The sequence below is a fragment of the Rhamphochromis sp. 'chilingali' genome (genome assembly GCF_963969265.1).
Source record: "Rhamphochromis sp. 'chilingali' genome assembly, chromosome: 18".
NCBI lineage: Eukaryota > Metazoa > Chordata > Actinopteri > Cichliformes > Cichlidae > Rhamphochromis > Rhamphochromis sp. 'chilingali'.
Window position 1 is genome coordinate 20732570 of NC_137945.1, and position 23191 is coordinate 20755760.

At 40.0% G+C, this 23191-nt stretch overlaps 1 protein-coding gene across 5 annotated transcripts in view; it reads left to right on the forward strand.

Annotated features, from left to right (window-relative positions):
• The window catches only part of tpk1 (thiamin pyrophosphokinase 1), a 123112-nt gene that overhangs the window by 67974 nt on the left and 31947 nt on the right, over nucleotides 1–23191 (forward strand). For 4 of the 5 annotated variants that reach the window (XR_013969767.1, XR_013969768.1, XR_013969769.1 and 1 more), the window contains exons 7-8: nucleotides 1409–1555; nucleotides 11700–11808. Coding sequence is in view for 2 of the 5 variants with exons in the window: in XM_080865729.1 (XP_080721855.1) it covers nucleotides 1409–1555; nucleotides 11700–11808 (256 nt within the window). In the remaining 3 variants the exon portion in view is untranslated. Of the gene's footprint in view, nucleotides 1–1408; nucleotides 1556–11699; nucleotides 11809–12991; nucleotides 16629–23191 lie in introns of those variants that run through there. The other variant, XM_080865730.1, reaches the window with a different exon arrangement.

A 23191-nucleotide genomic window follows, 5' to 3' on the forward strand; every position in this document is an offset into this window, starting at 1 on the left:
TAGGTCTCTACGTCCATCCCATGGGGAATGGGAGCAGTAACAAAGGTGTTGCGTTTATATTTTTGTTGAGTGTATATATATATATATATATATATATATTTATTTTTCTCTTGTTAAACAAATGTGCTTAATGTACCTTGTTAAGGCTAAAGGTGCGAAGTGTTTGCTTGTTCGAAGGTGTTGAAAAGTTTTCTTTTCACTTCACTGTAAATTCTTAAAGTCAGAAATTGTTAAACAGAGAAATAACCTTTACATTATTCGGTTTTGGATGTCACAACTGTTCTGCAGCCCAAGCTATCCACTGGTGGTGAAAAATGAAAATAGTAATAGCTCGTATTACCTAGTATTTCTATGCTGTATGTGGCTGAAGTGCAAACATCAAAGAGTGTATGATTGATGGTTCATTGGAACATTTTTCATGTTGGTGTAACGGTCAGTCAGGATGTGACAGCGCCTTTGCCCCTTAGACTGTCTGATGTTAAGGCTGGCAGCACTGGTGCTTGACTGCTTGGAGACTTTGTATGAGGATATAGCTGCTCAGAGCCGTATAGGTTGTTCTATAGCAAAGTCCTGCCCCAAAGTTAAGAAAAGCCTTTTTTGAAGTTACTTTGAAATTCCAGGAAATAGCAATTTATTTGCTTTTAACAAGTTCCTGATAATAATTTTGTCCACCTTTGGTTTAATTCTTCACATTTCTGCACAGATAGTGCAGCTCAGTTGTTTTTTTTTTTATCTGTTCTCCATCTTATTTCTTTTTCTGAGTTCCCTGGTGTTTGTTTCTCTGCCAAAATGAAAGCCTTGTTGTTCTCTTTATTGTTTGTGTGTCTGTCTATCAGTAGAATTATATAAAGCCAAGATAGGGCACTGGCCTTGTTAAAGTGTTTTGCTCTCCAAATGCCCTTCTTTTGTTTCTTTGACTTAGCGTATACTGCTAGAAAAATTGAATGGCATTTGTTGGGAAAGTAGAATGTGTGTAGAACCAGAGGGAAGACGAGTCCTTCCAGTTTTCTTTCTTGTTCCCATAGTTCATTCTTGAAAATAGCTGGGTATTACTCATTTTACTAAGAAGTTCTTTGAAATGTGTTGGTTAGCAGACAAATTACAGTCATTCTAACTAACCTGATAATTTGTACAAGTCCTCCATTTACAAACCCCTAAATTTCATAATATTTTCATGATTCATATCTTTTCCCCAAATCACATAGCATCAGTCAGGAAGTGTGATTTATTTTGATCAAAATGCATGCACTGTAGTTGTTTTTAATCATATTTTGTTTTCTACAGCTACATCTGTCGTTTTGCTGATGGCATGTTAATTGAAGCAAAGAAAACACTAACATAATGCCACAGACTGCTTTATCAAACACTAACATTTTTCAGTTTTCTTAACCTCTCGTCGCTCTTCCAGGTGGATACAATAGTGACACTGGGTGGTCTGGCGGGCAGATTTGACCAGGCCATGGCATCTGTGGAAACTCTCTACCACGCTCTGTCAATGACACAACTCCCACTGTTGATCATACAGGGAAAAAGCTTGGCATATCTACTCAGACCTGTGAGTATATACAAACCCACAAAACACCCACAATGCGTTTAGGTATTGTAGGTAAATAAAGTTACCGGTCCAGCTACTTGCCCTTAACATCCACATGCTAATGTAAAATTTCCCCTCCACTTTTTCTATTTTTTTTCCTTTCTTTTTTTTTGCATTTTTGCGCTACAAAGCACATTTTCCTTTCATTTTTCATAAAGCTGAATGATGGACTCTAGCTTTTCTTAAGCTGCATTATAAACACTACACACACAAGGAGACCTCTAGTATTTTACCCACACTATGCTAGCAGGGGAGCACAATGTCTCCCAGTTCTTCTAATCACCCCTCGCCCAGCCCTTCATTTTCTGTTCTTTCTCAAAAATGTTCTTTTCCTTGGTCTACTTCCACCTTGATTGGAGTGTTGAACACTTTGTTTCTTTGTTAAGTAATCACTTCAAGAGAACACACACACACACACACACACACACACACACTTCTCTGCTCTTATGGTGCCCCAATTTGCTGTTGTGAATGAGAGTGAGCGAATCTCTTTTGATGCTCCTAAATTGTTTTCCCTCAATGCTAACCACTTTCTCACACTCTTCTCACATGATTGAGTTTACAAGTAGGCTGAATGACCGCCATTTGGGACATGTGTTAGCCCCCTCCCCCACTCTCTCCATAGTCCCCAGTGTTGTTTATTTGAGAGGTCCTCGGGACAAACAACTAACAGTCACTCACTTCCTGATGACACCTTGTAACACCTTAAGTAAACCTCTCTCTCATACACACTCTCCCTACTTCTTGTCATTATTCCAAAGGCGTGTTGTCATTTGCTGCTTCATACCTCGACACCTCCAATTAATCTTACTTCAGTGAAGGTAAATTAAGCTCGTTTGTCAACGCAGCTCCAATTCGCCAGCGACTGATGAACGCAGACGCCTGTACATGAAGGTGAACGCAACCTTCGAAAAGCCCAGTGCTATTTGTTCAAGTTACATCTGTAATTGAAGTGTTTACAACTTTTGCCAAATATCCTCACCACACATATTTCGTGCAATCGCAGGTTCGTTAAGTGCTTCGTTTCAGCGTTTGGCACAATCAGCACATACGGAGTTCACGTTTTGTATGCAAGCTACACACCAAAAACAAATGATGACCAGAACTAAATTACATTTTTTTCTGTTTCACAAATTTGGGGATTATGTCACCAGAGCCAGCACATACCATTCAAGCTGCTCATAACTGCAGTATCCCATTAAACGTGCACACTGTATGAAATGTATGAGGCATGTCTCTTCGTCTTGATTAAATCAGTGTATATCTGTGACTCAGGGATGAACTGATTTAATCAGGGTTGTGTCTGTTTGTTTTACTTTTTGTCTCCCAAATGAAGTGTCAAAGTTTTATTATGCTGTCTTTGGGAAATGTGCACAAGTCATGTGGTTTCTATAGCTGGCTCAGGGTGTCGCATAATTATGGTGTCTTTTATTAAGTTATGGATAGGGACACTGTGAGGGCTGCTTACAAGCTTGTGATTCTGTGTCCCTAAACACTAAGAGGATGTTTTAATCAGTCTAGGTCCCAATGTAGAGCTAAATTTACTCAGTTTCCATCTTTAAAAAAAAAAAAGAGGAAAGTTGCATTGACTGCGTCTGCTTTATTTGTTTTTCTCTTAGTATCTGCTTTATTGAATCTCAGTTGGAGGACCAACCAGAGCCACATTTACTCAAATTAGCATCCCAGCCTATGAAGATGCTTGAGAAATCTGGCTCTCTGTGTTGTGGGACATTCAATGCACAACACTGTGTCAGCCAAATTCATGCTATAAATCATTCTAGCTTCTAGCACACACACTCGAGGTCAGAACTACAGGCCTGTTTACCTGATGCCCTTTCAAGGAGTGAAACTTGTCAGTGCAGTAGCTGATTTAAATGATAAAGTGTGATACCTGAGGTACCTTGTCTACCTTCTGTGCCAGAGCAAGTTCTGTACTGATATTAATAATTTAGTTTAATAAATATGAGACAGAAAATGGCTTCAAATGTTCATTGAAGTAATGCAGGGAGGGTAAGAAAGGTCCTTAAATAAATCTAATAGTATTCTTATTACTAATTTTCCCTCATGAGCATTTTCCTTCTGCTTCAACAGCTTTGTAATTTCCTGACCTTATACATCTGTAGAGTAGCTAACAAGTGGGAGGTGGGAGACTGCAAAGAAAACAGGCATCTAATATCTCTCAATCAGCTGTTAAATCTCAGAGCTAATGTGCAGACACAATTGAGTAATACTTAACCCTTGTGTGGTGTTCATATTTTTGTTACTCAGCCAGTGTTCATGGGTCTGGTGGACCCGCTAGAGTTTTGTCTTTCCAAATTAACACTATCAAACAATTTTATGTTAAATTACTCAACAGATGTTTACTTCATCCCAATTACAAGCCATATGAACAGCAAACATGTTTAATTTTTTCCCTTTACCTTTGTTAGATCACATTTATGAATCAATGTGTTTCTCGTTTTTTTTTTTTTTTTATAAAATGTTATAAAAAAAAAAATCAGTTATAATCAAGTGGAGTGAGTGGAAATACACAACACATTTACACGTGAAGCAATATGTTTCACAAGTAAATGGGATCAGCTGCTCATCAATGGTGACATTAGGCCCAGGGCTGCAAAACAGGGGGAGGTGGTGCACACACTTATCCCACACTGTCCTAATGGCAGCTAGCTTGTCTCTCTGCCGTCGAGCTGGTCTGTTGTCTCGGTTATCAAAACGGATAATCCTGGAAATTTTGTGGAAGTTTTCCAGAGACACTGATGCACGGAAAGGTTCGTGCCGGTTTCTGCATCCCACAGGGATTCTGTGGATTCCCCTTTGGACCCGAAAACTCCTGCAAGGATAAGAACCCCAAAGTAGGCCTTTGGAGTTCTTAGATGAATTTGGTCTCCTTCCACCTCTCTCCAAAAACACACCTTCCTTCTAGATCTGCAATCCAGAATAATTTTCTGGATGGAATCTGGGATGAAAAGCTCAAATGAAGACTTGATGTCCTGCACATGAGTAACTGTCAGCCGTGTTGGCCCTGGCTTATCACAGTAGCAGCTCTGCAGGGTGGCTCATTTCTTGGGCAAGAAGACCATTCAATTTCACCAGTTATTGACATCCATATTTCTTCACTTGCTGTCTGGTGGGCTTGTTCTGGTCCTGGAGCTGGCTGCAGATGGGGTACCTGTCTTTGTTTTGTTACTAAATGGTGCTCAACCTCATCCTCTTCTTCAAAGTCCCTGTCAGACTCTGAATTTTCAGAAATGTGAAATATTCTGAAACCTCTTTGTCAACATCATCATCCGAAGCCCCTCTCTCTTCCAAAATCAATTGGATGGCCCTCGCAGCAGATAATCGTTTGCCATCTTGATCAGTTGTGATAAGGAACCACACTGGCAAAGTCTTATTTATAGTATTATGCCCCTAATTTGCAGGTGGGACATGGTATGAGAAAATAAAATTTGGATCCCTCAAGAAAGAGGGTAAATTGTGTGGGAATGTAAGAGCAGACGGTGTTGATAGTTGAATTTTCAACAATGTTGCAACTTTGTGCGGGAGCGGAAGAAAACACTATCAGCAGCACCAGAAAGGAGGAAGACAGAGTGTGGGAACACAGGACCTACACTTTCAACACTTTTATTAGGCCTGGGTCCAGTGGACCCGAACACCTTGTATGTAATGTAAATGCGTGGGGGGAGGTACAGTATGAGGTCATTGAAAATTAGTTCGGATTTATGTTCTTCACAGAAAATAAGCCAAAGCCAATGAATTTCAGGTTGAAAAAATAATTAATTGTTTAATTTTTCTTTTGAGAAAAACTGAAAATGGGTCTCACAGACCCGAACACCATACAAGGGTTAAAATAGTAAATTATTTTAATTGATGACTTTACCCAGTCATTAGATGTACTCACCAGCCGCTTTCTTAAGTCTACCTGCTCAACTCCTTGTTTAACGCATATATCTAATTAGCAAATGGCATGGCAGGAACTCCATGCATTTAAGGATGCAGACATGGTCAGGACAACCTGCTGAAATTCAAGCCAAGCATTAGAAACGGAAAGAAAGGTGATTTAAGTATTTCAGAGACTGTTGATCTACTGGGATTTTCCCACACAACCACTACAAAGAACGGTCCAAAAAAAGAGAAGAAAAAAATATCCACTAAGCAGCAGTTCTCTAGATGAATGTCTTGTTGATGCCAGAGGTCAGAGCAGAATGGCCACTTATCATAAATAACCACTTGTTTCAACCAAAGTACTGAATACAGAAGATGATTTCTGAACATGCAGCATGTTGAACATTGAAGCAGATGGTCTACAGCAGCAGAAGAACATACCGGGTGCCACTGCTGTTAGGTAGGAATAGAAAACTGAGGCGTAGACTCACCGAAAGTGAACAATAGATGATGTGAAACACATTGACTACAATGAAGTTTTTTTTTTCTTCTGTGATGTGGCATAAAGAACATGGACGCATGGATCCATCCCACCTTCTACTGAAGGTTTGCACAGATAGCCATGATCTGATGGCTGCTTCCAGCAGGGTACCAGACCACATTGTCAAATCATCTCAAACTGGTTTCTTGAACATGACGATGACACTCAAAAGGCTTCTGCAGTCACTTTTGGATGTGGCGGAATTGCAGATTCATATGGATGTGCAGCTCACAAATTTGCAGCTGCTGTGTGATGCTGTCATGTCAATATAGACCAAAATCTCTGACTAGTGTTTCCAGCATGTTGTTGAATATATTCCTTGAAGAATTAAGGCTGTTCTGAAGGTGTAAGGGGTTCCAACCTGGTACCAGCAAGTAAAGTCTAAAGTAAAAAAAAAATAGGCCATGTTGTTATACCAAAAAATAAAAATTATTTTATTTGAAGCAGAGATGTTGGTTGGAATTAGAAAACAAATTAGTAAGTGTTTTGGTCAAAAAATCTATCTTGTAGTTTGTACAGAATGTCACAGTTTCTTTGTACTGCGTGGAAAGCTTCTCTTTCTTTTCATGAAATTCAAGCAGCATCAGAAAATATGCACCATCTGATTTAAAAAAAAGCACCATGCAAAATTACAGTACCATTATACACAGCCGACCACTGTGTTTATCTTTATTGAATTATGTGAAAATTACACCAGGCTGCTAAAAAGTAAGCTCAATCAATACCACACAATTCAGCCTGAGTAAACAATACAAGCGTTGTACCTACATGGTTTTTACATGCTTTTGTTGAGTGTTAATTATATATATTTAATACATTGGAATAAGAATGCCCTTACATAGTAGTTAAGTCACAAGTAACTTAACTCTAAAAATTAAGCTTGCCCCCTGACAGAGTTTGACTCCATGTTGTCTGTTTGTATCTTCACAAACAGAAAGGGCTACATTCTTATTCTACGTCAAGCCTCTCTTCTATATGTGTGTGCGTGTTCATGTGCAAGTGCACATGCGTTTGCCTTGCTTTGATTTATTTACTGTGTCACTTTGACACGTTTACACAAAGAATAGAATAGAATAGAATACTTTTATTTGTCAATTTCTTCAAATGTACTTGCCATACAAAAGAATTGAAATTACGTTTCACACTGTCCCATGCGTAGGCATTGACAACAATAAGGTGCAGATGCACAACAAAAACAAAAACAGCCCTAACAATAAGATAATAAATAGTAATATAATAATATAAATAGTGCTAAAAGAATACTAAAAAAATATATATAGCAGCAGGTGTGTGCAATTGCAATGCAAGTCAGGAATGTTTTCAGTTCTTGGTTCAGAGAGTGTTTCCTTGTTGGAGAGTGTGGGGGGGTAGAGTCCAATCTGTCTACTATACTTCTGCCAATCTGGTGATTCTGCTGGCTGGGAGCCGGGAGGGAAGAGAGTTCAGCAGTCTCACAGCCTGGTGGATGAAGCTGTTGGTGAGCCTGGTAGTGCGGGAGCGGAGACTTCTGTATCTCTTTCCAGAGGGCAGGAGGCTGAACAGACAGTGCGCGGGGTGGGTTGCATCGTTGACAATTGTGATGGCTTTGCGGGTGAGGCGAGTGGTGTAAATATCTTGCAGGGAGGGGAGTGGTACACCAACTATCCTCTCAGCTGTTCTCACAATGCGTTGTAGAGCTTTTCTGTTATAGTCAGTGCAGCTACCGCCCCACACAGTGATGCAGCTGGAGAGGATACTTTCAATAGTTCCTCTGTAGAATGTAGTCAGGATGGGTGGTGGAGCACTTGCCCGCTTGAGTTTGCGCAGGAAGTAGAGGCGCTGTTGTGCTTTCTTGGCCAGTGATGCTGTGTTGGTGGTCCAAGAGAGGTCCTCACTGATGTGCACCCCCAGGAACTTGGTGCTGCTCACCCTCTCCACCGCAGCGCCGTCGATGGTCAATGGGGGGTGACAGGTGTGGCCTCTCTGGAAGTTGACAATAATCTCCTTGGTCTTACTGACATTTAGCAGGAGGTTGTTGTCTCTGCACCACGTGGTCAGGAGCTCAACCTCTTTCCTGTAGTGGGTCTCATCGCCCTTGGTGATGAGCCCCACCAGCGTTGTGTCGTCCGCAAACTTCACAAGGTGGTTGGAGCTGTAGGTTGGTGTGCAGTCATGTGTCAACAGGGTGAAGAGCAGAGGACTGAGCACACAGCCTTGTGGAGCCCCCGTGCTCAGCGTGATGCTGTTTGAGACCTTGTTGCCCACACGCACCGCTTGAGGCCTCTGGCTGAGGAAATCCAGCAGCCAGTTGCAGAGGGAGGTGCTGAGGCCCAGTCTGTCCAGTTTACAGATGAGTTGTTGTGGTATTATGGTGTTGAATGCTGAGCTAAAGTCTATGAACAGCATTCTCACATATGAGTCTTTCTTGTCCAGATGAGTTAGGGCTGGGTGGAGGGCAGAGCAGATTGCATCCTCTGTGGATCGTTTCGCTCTGTATGCGAACTGGTGTGGGTCCAGGGTGGGAGGTAGGGTGGATTTGATGTGTGACATGACTAGTCGTTCAAAGCACTTCATAATAATGGGTGTCAGTGCCACGGGGCGGTAGTCATTGAAACAGGCTGGGGATGGTTTCTTTGGCACAGGTATGATGGTGGCAGTCTTGAAGCATGATGGGACAGTGGCTTGCCTCAGGGAGGTGTTAAAGATGTCTGTGAAGACATTCTTCAGCTCCTCTGCGCAGTCTTTCAGCACACTACCAGGGATGTTATCTGGACCCGCTGCTTTCCGGGCGTTGATGGTGATGAGTGTCCTCTTCACGCTGGCAGCAGACAGGCACAGAGGCTGGTCGTGTGGAGGTGGTGGTGTTTTCTGTGGGCGTGTGTTGTTCTGTGCTTCAAATCGTGCAAAGAAGCTGTTCAGGTTGTTGAGCAGAGTGGTGTCGCTCTCACAGCTACGCGCTACAGGCTTGTAGTCTGTAATAGCCTGGATGCCTTGCCATAGGCTTCTTGCATCCTTGCTATCATTGAAGTGGGAGGTTATCTTGTGTGTGTAGTCCTGTTTCGCTTTCCTGATGCCACGGGACAGGTTGGCTCTCGCTGTTCTCAGGCCTATTTCATCCCCAGCTCTGAAGGCCTTGTCTCTGGCCTTCAGCAGCCTGTGGACATCTCCTGTTAGCCATGGCTTCTGGTTGGCTCGAGTTGTGATACTTTTCACCTGTGTTACATCATCAATGCATTTGGTGATGTATGAGCTCACCGTGTCTGTGTACTCCTCGATGTCTATGATGTTATTGTAGGTGGCTGCTTCCTTGAATATGTCCCAATCAGTTGACCCAAAGCAGTCTTGAAGAGCAGAGGTGGCCTCCTGTGGCCACACTCTTACCTCTTTCATAACAGGTTTGATGACCTTCACTCTCTGTCTGTATGCTGGCATTAGCATAACAGTGAGGTGATCAGAGGTGCCGATGTGGGGGAGGGGGATGGCTTTGTATGCTCCTTTTTCCTGTGTGTAGACCAAGTCCAATATGTTGTCTCCCCTTGTTGGAAAATGTACATGCTGATGAAACTTTGGGAGAACAGTTTTAAGATCAGCATGATTAAAGTCTCCTGCGAGGATGATGAAACCGTCTGGGTGTGCTGTTTGTTGCTCACTGATGGCCTGATACAGTTCGTTCAGCGCTGCATTTCTATCGCTGTTGTTGCTAGATGGAGGTATATAGGTAGCGACCAACAAGATCGAACTTACCTCCCTGGGCAAATAGAAAGGGCGACACTTCACGATCATGAACTCCGCCAGTGATGAGCAGTGTTTGCGTACTACAGTGGCATCCCGACACCACTCGTCACGGATGTAAACACAGACCCCGCCACCTCGGGTCTTACCTCCGTCTACGAGAGCCCTGTCGGCTCTGTAGCATGCTAGCTGCTCCAGTTGTATGGCCGAGTCCGGAATGTTGTCATTAAGCCATGTCTCGGTGAAAACTAGCACACAACAGTCACTTACTTTGCGATTCGCTGATCTCAGAAGTCGTATGTTGTCCATTTTATTGTCCAGAGATCGTACGTTGGCTAAGAGGATCGATGGTATGGCTGGGCGAGTTGGCTTAGCCTCAAGCCTGACTCGGACACCTCCGCGCTTGCCCCGCTTCCTTGTCCTAGCGCACCGCTTTCGACGCCTCCTTGCCCGGGGAGGGTTAGCAGGCGAGTCCGGTGAGTTGCTAGGCCAGCTAGCAGGCTGTCGCAGAAGTCCTATCTCCCTTAGCATCTCAACGTTAGTGTTCAAAACTTGGCAAATCTTGCTTCTCCGAATGTGTAAGAGAGCCTGACGACTGTACACATATTCCGACGTGGACTGGCGAGAAACACTTGCAGAAAGACATTTACTTGACGAACAAAACATCGCATTTTCGGGAGAGCGTGAGGTCGCTGCGTCTACACGCGCCGCCATTTATATAAGATACTGTGTTTAAGTATAGAAAACATCCTCGGGGTTGTTTCCTAAACACCAAAAGCTCCAAAGCTCAGAATTTCCGCATCGTTCCTTCCCTCTGGCTCTGCAACTCCAGGAAGCCAAGCAAAGAAAACTTTAAACACGTCAAAAGAAGGATTTCAAACTCTTAATTGAATATCATGCTGTCTTTGCCTGCGTGATACTTCTATCTTTTAGACGACTGGTGCAAGCTGTAGCTGTCAACACTTTTTTTGTTGGCATTAAACATACCAACTCAAGTGTTACGAGTGGATGGTGAATTCAACGTACACGGCAACGGTAGCCCCGAAACGTATCGCGTTGATGGCACGTAATTGCTCACTCTGAGGCTTGTTATACTTTCCTGCAGCCACAGAATTGTTTATCAAATATGTATCTGTGTGCTAGAATGAAACTAGGGTATTTCTTTTTATATTTGGTGTACACCGTGGATGTGAGAAACTTTGTCTTGACCTTTTGTGTCCCAGCACCAGGCTTTAATATAACCAGTGCACTGAGACCAAAGTCATTATTTAGCCTGAAAAGTTGGAAACTAGCTTGCACCTACACTGTGCGACTCCCTTGCTTTTTTTGTCACCCAGCCCGAGTTTTTCAAAGGGATACTGTGACATTTCAGAATTTTGTTTATGTTCGTTGGCTTTGTAAAGCGCTACATGAAATGTCACCGTGGCTCAGAAAAAATTCTTTATCCATCTTTTAGACACAATTAGGAAATAGAAAATTTACATTAGATTCTCTGCTTTCAAAGGCATTAAGACACATTACAGCAGAAAGAACCTTTTTTTCTTGCTTCAAGTGAGGTATCTGTAACTCTGTAATTATTTTTGACTTTAAAGTTGCTTGTGAGTACAGTTATAGGTGTGATTAACAAAAATTCCGTGCCCCCCTGCAATGCAAAGTAAAGAAGATTATAATTCAAAATGGCTAGGTCTCTCTTTTTTTTCCCTCTTCCTCTAAAGTAAGAACCAACAATTGGTTACAGCTTTGACAAGAGCAATAATTTATTTTAATGAGTCATTTTAATGAGTCTTGGTGAAGAAGTTTCTCTGTTGGGGCTCAAAATCTTTAAGAAGTCTTTCTCCAAATTTAATTTCCGCTTTCATGTTTGTTTGTCTCAGTGATTTTGCACATGCACACACACACACACACACACACACACACAGAGTCACATAGACACTAATTCATGTTCACACTAATGCTGTGTGCCATCAGGGCAGCCACAGACTGGAGGTGAATACAGGTCTGGAGGGGGACTGGTGCAGCCTGATTCCAGTAGGTGGACCCTGCCAGACACTCACCACTGGGCTCAAATGGAACCTGAGTGAGTCCCTTGTTGTCTATTTTTTTTTGTATTATTTTGATGATTATTATTATAATTGCTGGCATTTGAATAGCAATCAGTCTTCCACTTTTATTGCTGCCAAACTTTTAGGGCTCCGTACAATCTACAGTATGTTTGTATAATGTGTTTTATTACTAAATGAGAATACAAACTTTATTTATTTATTGCTTGCAGAGAATTTAAATTTAATTTGAAGTTTGAAATGTTAAGTGCAATTGTGTTTATGTAGAGCCAATTCGCTACAAAACCATCCCCATGACTTCCATATAAGGCACTTTTCATCATACACACTATGAAGTAGGGCTGCTCAATTAATCGAATTTTAATCACGATTACGATCTGGGCTTTCAACGATCATTAAAAATGACTGAGCCAATTATTAGCCCCTCCCTCGTGCTTTACTCTCGCGCTGCTCCGTGTGGCAAATCGAGCGCACCTCTCTGCTTTTCGAACACGCGTCACAACAATTAAGAGGACCCGAGGGAAGCTCGGAAAGCTAAGCAGAAGTTATTTGGAGAGGAGAGTGACTGCTGTTGGTTGAAAAGAGAGGTAAAAAAACTTCAGTGGTGTGGAAACATTATGGGTTCGCGGAGTCAGACGTGGATCAAGTAGACATAGTGTGTAAACTTTGCTACAGTGTCGTAGCTGCACCACAGAGCAACACTGCAAAGTTCACTAAACATAGATGTTTACATTTTTCATTTATTTCTTATATTGCAAACATTTGCACTGTTATCAGTATTTGCACACTATTTTATATAATTTTTTAAAGTCATTATTCAATACATTGTTATTGTTAACCCTTTAAAGCCGGTCAGAGCAGCACGCTCTGTTTTGCTAACTATTTTTAAATCCCTGTAGAACCGGAACCGCGTAAGCTAGCGCAATAAAAAAAATTTTGCATATGAAACCAGAGGAGTTGTACTTACATCTCATGCCATCAGCTCGTCCTCGGTCACAGTTTCCTTCCACATATAGCTTTGCAAAAATTGCATAAAAAGCGCTTGCAGCAACAAAAACATAATATTCCGATCCGATCAGCTGCTTGTAACACTTCCCACATTGAAACAGACGTCAGCGCGAACTATCGCATGTACGTCATTTCCTGCCCGAAACCGGAAGTGACGTCATTTTCGCGGAAAATGTAGTTTTTTACTTCCAGGTGGCTGTCGTTAAGTCCTTAAGTACCGGAGGTGGTCCATCAATTATCCACACAGGATCCACACAGGACAGGCAGAGACTCCACCCGGATACCCAGCAGCCACGCCCAGGTTTCCACCTCCTAGGAGAGAAAAAGGGGAAAGATACCCACAGCCATCCCCCCGTGGGAGGCATAACACAACACACACATCACTGGGTCGTAACATAGGCCTTAAAAACCTATACTGGTGTTTTTATAAGTCATGTTTGACTTTTCTGAATAGTTTCTGGGATGCTTAGAACTCGAATTGCACAGCTGGAAATTGTTTATTTTGATGCACATGCTGTTTTCTTTCCAAATTTGCATCATAGGATTGTTTTTTGTTTTTCCTGCAGTATATAAAAATTGCTGTATCTCGAAAATAAAACTATGAAGACACTCAAAATAAATTTCCTGTGGTGAGAAACTATTTTTTGCAATTAATGTAGTTACTATGCACTTAATGCATACATATTATTAAAATATGGGCTATAACAGTTGTATAGCAACTTGAAATGCTCCCACAAATGGCACTACAACATGTAAAAACATAATATAAGCTCTGGCGGACTTGGTTCTATCGTAGGTCTTAAAGGGTTAAATAAATATCGTCAAATAATTGAGATCTCAATTTCAGTGAAAATAATCGTGATTATCATTTTTGCCATAATCGAGCAGCCCTACTATGAAGTACAGATGCTTAATTTGCTTCAGTCAAATCAAGCTGCGGTTTTACCTACTTTTAAGTGTTACACGTATGTTCTAATATGTGACAGAGAGCCTTTTATATTCTTAAATATTTTGCTGAAATCCAATCCTCATCTGAGGACCCATGTGGTCTTACCCCACTCCAACTCTTTTGGCCAGCTGTGTACTTAATGAGTTGGCACAAAACAAACAGCCACCCGTAGGAGGGAAACCTGAACCTTCTGTCAGCGGGGTTGCGTAATATGTCTGCAACTCGGTTGATGTCCACTCTCGTTGTTTCCATGTCCATGTGTATGTTTCTGGGAGTCTATACACTCGAGTGAGCAGGCGCATGTGTCTCCACTTGTTTTAAAATGTCCCTGTGTTTGAATATGCGAGCGTGAATGCGGACCGTGTGTAAACTTGTTGTTTGTTTGCACGTGTGTGCATGTGTGTGCGCGTGTTTTTTTTTTAGTGTGTTGTATATTTACTCAGCACACCTGTGAGATGGCCTTCTGAATGGTAATGAGAGGGACTTTAAACATGAGAGTATGCAGATTAGCCAGTGATAACAAGATGCATAATTAACAACATGCATATTTAGAAGGATAGAAGTAATGATTTCCCTGTGGGGTCGGAAGGAAGGACCTGAATATGAAACAAAAAATTATGTTTTTTTTTCCCCCGTCCTCACATGTTTTCCTTTTGCATGTATGAGTTTTCATATAGCAACAGTCAGCGTTGGGGAAGCTACTTTGAAATCATAGCTTTGGAACCTTCCAATTGCTTCACTTGAAGACACTGAACTTCAGCAAAGCTACTCTAGGGAGATGTCTGCTTTGGTTATCTAAAGCTACTTGGAAAAAGTAGTTCAAACTGTTTTGTAAAGAAATAAATACTCTTTGCAGTAGAGACTATATTTACTCTTGGTTAGTAAAAATGGATGTGATTAAGCGTGGATATCTTTTTCAGGCTTAGATCAGGGATCTTGATCTTTGATGACATTGGGGATGTATGCTTGTTCTTTTCTGGGTGGCTGTAGCTCAGAAGCTAGAGCAGGCCATCTACTGATTGGAAGTTTTGTGATTCGGTCCCTTGCAGTTCCAGTCTGCACGCCCAAGTATCTTTGGGCAAGATACTGAACCCCAAGTCGCTCCTGATGTGTTCATTGGAGTGTTAATGTGTGTGAATGTTAGATAGAAAGCATTTTGGCATAGAGTGCTTGTATGAATATGTTTGAATGGGTGAATGAAGCTCATAGTGTAGAGGACTTGTGCTACTTGAATAACTGCTGTATGGAAATGTGAATGCAGCTAAATGCTGCTTCTTAACACTGGCAACAGTGAGTCTTATATTACCCTTTTCTTTCAGTTTGTGTGTTTGTATTTTCTGTGTAAATTTGTGCACAATTTTCATTGCAACTTGCTCGGGGAAGTCCAAGCTACCACATTGCCAGCCTCTGGTGACACTATGACTCTTTAGAAGTCCATTGAAATGATACTCCACACTTTGGTTCAAAGCATTTCTATGATGAAAAATATATGATCATTCAATAAAGACAGAGTTTTAGGCTGTCAGCCACTGCAGCTTTGCTGGCCCAAAAGAGACTCTTTTTTTTTTTTTCTTTTTCTTTGCATCCAGGGGTTATTTTTTCTGTTTCTTTAAAGAATCCAATTGTTATCAATGTTATGTTGTAGAGAGAAACATTTGAATAACCATCCAATTATTCTGCAAACATATTTCTGGTTATTGTACTCCATGGCAAGGAACGGATTGAGCCGAAATAGCCTTGGCCCAAATTAATATGATCGCATGCTAGTTTATCAATAATTGGTATTGTTCTGATGTCAGATAAGACACAGTACATGTGCAACCTCATATAATTGGGGGGCAGATATCTTGAAACACCAAGAAAATACATGAGTAGATACCAGACAGGGTTAAGAAAGAAGCTGTACTTCTGTTGTTTTCCTCAGCTGACCCTTTAAGATACAAAGGTCAGCTGACACCAGACTGTCAACAGTGGAACTTAGGAGCACATGGGTCAGTGCCCCATGGTACAAGCAGGAGGGAGATACTGATGGCAGCAAAGTCAGCATCTGAAGGTCATGCAGAAGCGTTGTGTTTTGAGATTTCTGCAGGCAGTTTGCAGATAATCAGTGATCAACCTATAGCTTATCAGCTTACCCACACTTATTCAGGCATTTTAAAGGAAAGTAAAAAGTAGTGGTTAGTAAATGTTGATGAGGTGCTTGTCTGCAGACTTCAAACTATCATACAGAGTAAGTTCCATTGAGAAAACATACGCTATATGGACAAAAAGTCTCATTGCCGTAAGCATTTAAAATCGTGCACCTAGCCATGCAAGTCTGCCTTTTACAAACATTTGTAAAAGAATTGGTCTTACTGTAATAGGATCCATGTTCCAGCAAGTCAGTTTGTGGAATTTCTTTCCCTCCAGGTACTGACATTAACATCAGCAGAAAAGTGCACACAGGGAGCTTCGTGGCATGGGTAGTGCTGGTGGCCCACTTTCATTTTATGTAATTTCTTGCTATAATTTGACATTTTGTACACTGAATTGATTTTCCGCATATTTAAAATAGAATATTTTTACACTGATCATATCACATATACACTGAAGGGTAAGATGGCGCTGGCACGGCTGGCAGCCTTAACCCAATTTCCCTCGGGATGAATAAAGTATTATCAATCAATCAATCAATCAATAAGGCAGACTTTTACTATAGATGTCTGAGAACTTAAAACTAGTATTACCACTTTGCAGTTGTATGCCTCTATGATCAAATTCCCATCATTTCTATCTTGGCTTTAAGAGGACTCTTTTTTTTGTTTTTTGTTTTTTTGAGAAATTTGATAAAATTCCCATTTTTTTCAACCGTTACTGAGATATCATGTTCACAAGATTGGAATGGAGGGAACCTGAAAATATAATAATTTCAGCCATGACTGTGGTCAGCACGGAAGAGTAAAAATGCTCATTTCGAGCTTACCGTATAAATTTTATACATGTCCATTCATTCAGCTTTTCATAGTGTAGCTTTTGAAGTGTGGAATGGCAGAAGATTAACTGTGTCCTCTGAGGCAGTTAATGTCTTTTGCCACTGTTGTGATATAAACTTTTAGTCCCATCAACTAGAATTTCAATAGAAAGAGTTTGAATGCACAAGCTTTCCATAAAGTTTCTCTGAGCCTGTTGCACAAGGAGGGGAAAAGGAGAAAGGTGAAACAACTATCTGCAATATCACTAGGCAGAGGAAAAAGCCTTCAGATTTCTGTGGCTCGGAGAATGATACTAAAGGAGGGTTTTGGCTGCTAAATAATCAAGTGACTGCAGTGTACTAAATCTAACAATATAGGGCCAAGTGTACAATTTTATAATGAATTAAATTAATTCATTATAAAATGTACTTTGGCATGAATATATAAAATATGAAGAGAATGGAAACGAGAGATAGATGAGATGACTGTTGTAGTGCATATTGGCTCTCGTTTACCTATTCGCTACTTTCCTCCCCTTCACCTTCCAGCTTGCTCTCATTCTCCTCTTTTCAGACCCTCTCACACTCCTAGTATCTATTTCCCCTCATTACTAGATACTCTGACAGCTGAGCTTCTCATCACCTTCTGTATGTTACATTAATTTTCAATCATCAACTCTAAAATCCCCCCAGGGAAACTGTCAGTAAATACCATCAGTGTGTGTGCGCAAATATGCTGTCGTATTGCTGGCTGTGTCTGTGCATCACGCCGTACGAGCTTGTATTCGTGCTTATGTGTGTACATTAAGATGGGTTGTGGGATTTAGATGATGGCTAGAGGCAATATTCTGTAATGATACCGTTTCTCCTGAATGATTTTTAAAATTCATGTTCATATGTCACATGCTCCGACACAGTTATACAACGCACCCATAGAGTCTGATGTGATAGACAGGATTCCTGTGCGTGTTCATCTAGCCGGGCAAAAAACGTGGAACGAAAACATCTTTTTATTATGACATGTATTTTTAGTTAAATGTGATTTTTATCACCTCATAAAGGGGAAGCTATTATTGATGTATACATATACATAAACACTTAGGTCAACAAATATTTGACACACTATTGTCTCTGTACACCATCGAGCTATAATTGAAGTCCAGGGGTTTGGCCTGAATTTAAGGGGTTTGATAGAGGTATTGCATTGTAATTGTTTAGGAATTACAGCAATTTTATTAAAAGTCTCCCATTTTTATTGATTCAAAGATATTTAGACAAACTACATAGGAGAGGTTTTTTCATACTTTGATGAACATCCAAGGTCTAAGGCCTTTACTGCAGCTGCCTCCAGCTGCTGCTTGTTTGCTGGTCTCTGTCCACAGTTTTGACCTTTAGTAACCTAAAAGAAGGTTTGGCTGGGTTGAAATCAGATGATTGTCCGGTCTTGATTTAATCTGTCCAGAGATTTTTTTTTTTTCCAGAACTGTACAGGCTCTTTTACATAACTTCTAACAAAGTCTAAGCATGGCTTTCCTGTGATTATGGACAATTCTGACAATTATATGACTGCCTTCTTAAGAAATTTCTGTAACTGGCTAGTTTTGAAAAGCGATTTTCTTAATCAAGGAAGGAATTCTGTAGTTAACTGCTTTGATTGCTGTCTGTGGTCTTTCAGGCCTTTTGGTGTCGCTGAGCTGGTCAGTGCATTCCCTGCCTTTAACTACGTTTCTCTCTGATAGGTTTATTTTGTTTTTTCAATCTAATGATGACCTCCTTCACTTTCTTCAGACCTCATATTGAAAGTTCCAGTGAACAAATTCAAGTTCAGCACTTTGAAGGAGGAAACAGGACCATTTTTGACTAAAAATGAATAAAATGACTTCTTAATAAGTTGTAAAACTTTTTTGAATCACTGTTGCAATGCATAAAAGTGATTGCAACAGTTAATGTAATACTTCAACAAATTCACATTTTATTTTTTGGTTTAAAATATGCTGCAGTGGTTTACAAGGTAAAATTATGAAAACTGCGTAATTGTCCATATACCTATATATCCAACTTTATGGTGCTTAGTGAGTTTCTTTATGGAAGGTGTTTACAGTGCTGAGAAAAATTACATGGGTAAAGGTATTGCAGTAATAAAGGTTATGTATATTACACCGACTATTTCCACATATTAAAAATACATTTGTTTTAGAAATATATATAAACATAAACATATTTGGTCACAAACAGCCCTGTTGTGGTTTGTGTCTTTCTTCCACTCTTGCTTGTCTGCTCATCTTCTGTAGAAATGCTGTTCTCACCGCTACATTTGTCCAACTCTGGCTGTTTGCTTTATTTGTTCAGTGTTTAGAAAAATACTCCTTGCATATGCCCATATGGAAAAGATGTATATAAATCTTGTAAGGTTTTTATCTGTCTTGTGTGACACTTGTATGAAAAATATACAAGAGTGAAAATACATATAAGATCCCTTAAAAAATTATATAAATGAAACTTGCATGTTTTGGATACTTCTTCAAAAAATATATGACATTAACCCGACATATATTATCCTAAGAAGAAAAATGTAATATCATACTTTTATGAGTTAGACAATCATGAGTGAAACTAAACTATTGTAAGTTTTTCATAGAGAACAAAAGATTTACTTGTGTTATCACAAACAGGAAACAACTAACAATTAACATTGAATGACAAAAAGATGTGGGGGAAAGCCACAAATTTACGAGAAGTTTGCTTTGAACATGTGATTAAATAAAACCCCACATTAGAATTTCCCTCTGGGATTGATAAAAATGCTTTTCATTCATTTGTGTAAAGTTTATTTATTTCTTTGTTTAGCATTTTTGCAAAACTAGGCATCCTATTCCTGACTTTCAAATAATGTTTTTTCCCATTATTGCATTGACATTTAAAGAACAAACTTTTACAATAAGTTTGACAAATGATTAAATCAACACAGTAAATATTCAAAATACATCTCAAATGTATTCTATATAGATGGAAAAGATATTAGACAATATTCATATTGTAGAAATATTTTTAATTTTGCACAGAATCAGCAGATTACACAAAGATGTAGATAAAATACATTTTATATATAATATATTTCTGTCTTTTTACATGACCCAGATTCATTATGACAGTGCTTTAAGGACCATTTAAACACCACACCACTAGCTTAATGGAGTTACATTGAAATACATAAATGTTGTGAACATGCATTGCAAAATGTTTTGACAGAATTTTTTTTTCCCCCCAAGTCAGAAACCCATATTTCAATAAGAAATATGTTCAGAAATGACAGCGTGAATGCGCCACCTTTATGAACCGCTATGGCTTTAGACCTTGTTAGCTGCACATTTCACTCTTAATTAGAATGACATTTGACACAATTGAAAGCCTTTGAATCTCTCCCATAATCAACACCATAATCAGTAGCTCCACCTTCACATTTGGATTGAATCATTTACAATAAGATTTAAGATTAAATTATTTACAATAGTACGTATTCAGTAGCTGACATACAATTGAGGTAGAGTCTGGACACTGTATGTACATACATGGCCTAACTATCTGAGTAGCATTTATGGCTTTGTAAAAGCCTGTGGGAAAGTGAACAGTTGACATATAGCTCAGCTGAGTTCTGATAAGAGAACCTCTGGCTAACTTTTGCACTGTGCAATTACCATATTTTCCTATAGCATATAAACAATGACTATCCATTTCAACAAAGTGTGAGACTGCAAAAATACTTCCATTTTTTAAAAGCACCACATAATTGTTTCTTTGTTTTGTTTTGCTGTACGTGTAACCGTGAACAATGTCTCCATTCACAGAAATTCTCTTGTAGTAACTCACCACAGAGTTTGTGGGAACCTCTCTAACTGGGTGGAGAGCAGCTTGATCTCTCAGAGATATTTGTCTTACATTTGGTGAACCAAGGGCAGTCACCTGAGTAAACTTTACATGCTTCTTGACATGCTGGGTTCCTTGTCTCATTTCATTGCAGAACTGTTTAACTTCTGCAGCTGCATTTGTTAAGAACTGCTTAGCTAAACGAGGAAAGGCACGGGAGACTGCCACTCGTTTGCATATTTGTTGTGGTACAGCTTGACTACTTTTTATTTGTTTCAAGAGGTACCCATTGAAACTTTCAAACATAAAGGCTGAGTGAGCCCATAAAGGACCCCATTGCACAACACTTTTACTCAAATGCAACAATGAATGAACATTGAATGTCATGTGCTGTTTTCCATACAGAGATTGTACACCTCCAACAAAGTACACTAATGCGTCGTGTGCGTGGCTTATCAGTTCAGTATTTAATTCGGACCCCAAGAGAATGCTTATCCCTTCTACCAGTAATGCCCAATGACAGTGATACTTCTGTGGAAGTATGCCTTTCAGAACTGGCAAGCTATAGTACAAAAGCCAATGCTGCCACTCATGAGCTTTCCAGAATTTGCGTTCAATTAAAGATCTTGGAACTCGAGCGACGATACCTGGAGGTTTAATAGACAAGAGGTGTTTGTCTATGCTTGCTATTTGTACACCTATGTACCATGGCTCAGAAGTGTTTTTAGAATCCATCCATAAAGATGCCATGTATCTGCACACACCAAGCAGTACACAGTGCATGTAGTCAGGGACCATTCCATTGATAAGATCAAACAATGGCAAATCTGCAAGAGGAGATGAGCCCTTTATCCCCAAAATAGTCTTCCCTTGTCTTTCAACTATTTGTCCTATTTCTACTGTGGTTTTATGATTTCTGTCACTTGGCTTTTCATCAGGACATGCGTAAACCCTTGTTTTTCCATTCCCTTTCCTTGTTTGCATCCCAGGATGAAGGCAAACTCCACAGCCATATTCACCATTAAATTGCTTGAAATTTTGTAACAATGGTCTTGCTACAGCATCACACACACAGCACAATGTGTGTACTTTCATGTGTCTCCGTGCCTGATTGTTAGGATCTTGCCACTCAAAACCAACTTGAAAAAGATTTGTACACTCCTCGACAAATGGTTTAAAGAAGCAGGACATGTCTGGCTTTTTGGATCCAAACCATAAAGCACATAGAAGTACATGTTTGTCTCTACTCTCCGGTGGTATCTCATTAATGCAACACAATATTGGCCAAATACTAAATTTGGAAGACTGAAAAACTGGTACACCATCACAATTAAAAGTGAGGGACAGAAAATCATCTTTACTGGTAGACTTTAAGGTCTGATACAAGCTGCCATCACATATGTCCTTTATTACACGGCTACCACTGGGATCACCTCTGAAACATAGATCATGCACATTGTGGTTCTCAAGAATGTCTTTTAGCTGATCTTTTAATGGTATACTAATAAAAAAGTTACCTTCCTCTAAACTGGCTTTCACTGTTGTGAATGAAGAACATGACACACAATTAAGTGTTTCCTCCAAAGATTGTGAAGACCCAATGTACTTAGTACAAACTCTACAGTAATGATGTCGTTTAAACTGTTTTGTAATATCAGCGAAGGGTTTCTCCAGAAAATACCTGCTTGATGGAACTACAGTAGTCCCAGCAGAATGTAACTTGAGCAGTTTCAGCAAGTCCTCCATTAATACACCTGTAGTGTTGTGTCTCAAAGCAAAGGAGAGGATTGACATGATGCTTTGAATTTCTGTTAGTCCACTGGAGCAGTTCACATCAACTCCTGCTTCAGGGGCGTTCTCCTGAATGGTTGAAAAAGAATTGTGTTATATTTGAGCAGGTTTCACTTATTTTCATATGTAGCCTTGTTTTTTTTTTTTTGCAAAACTGCATTTACAACATAAACAGCAGTCATAGCGACGTTTGTCATAGTTAAAAATGCAATTAACCGCAAGTCTTACCTGCACCATTGTGACCATTTCTATTCTTTCCTCCTGTCTTTGGGTGGCATCTTCATTGTTTCCCTGAGAAGTATTCAAATTAACTACTCTTTAAAGAAAAGAGAGCCATAGAAAGGGAACACATCTTGCATTTGTTTCTTACCAGTGACACCGTTTGTGGTTCTGGTATCTGCTCATCTCTTTGGGCAGCATCTTCACTTTCCTGTGAGGAATACAACCCAAGTATTGAATATATATATGAATTAAATATCCGAATGATATATTCCAGAACAAGTAGTGAGTCTGTCACTGACATATTTAAACAGCTTAATGGTGAGCTGTACTTTTCACTTTTACAATGTGATGGAGTAGCGTAGAAGAGACATAAGAATGAAAGTAATGCTTTATTGTGGCCTTTTTTCTGTATGTTGCTTTTAAAAGGAGAGAGAAAGAGAGAGAGAAAGAGAGGGAGAGAGAGACTATAATAATGTATTTTTATTTACCATTGGAACTGTGAAAGTTCCTTCTCTCTGGCTGTCATCTTCACCATTGTCCTTGAAATGATACAAATGAACAACTTGTTTAAGATACATTTTTCACAGCTCCGCTGAAAACAGTCGGGATGGAATTT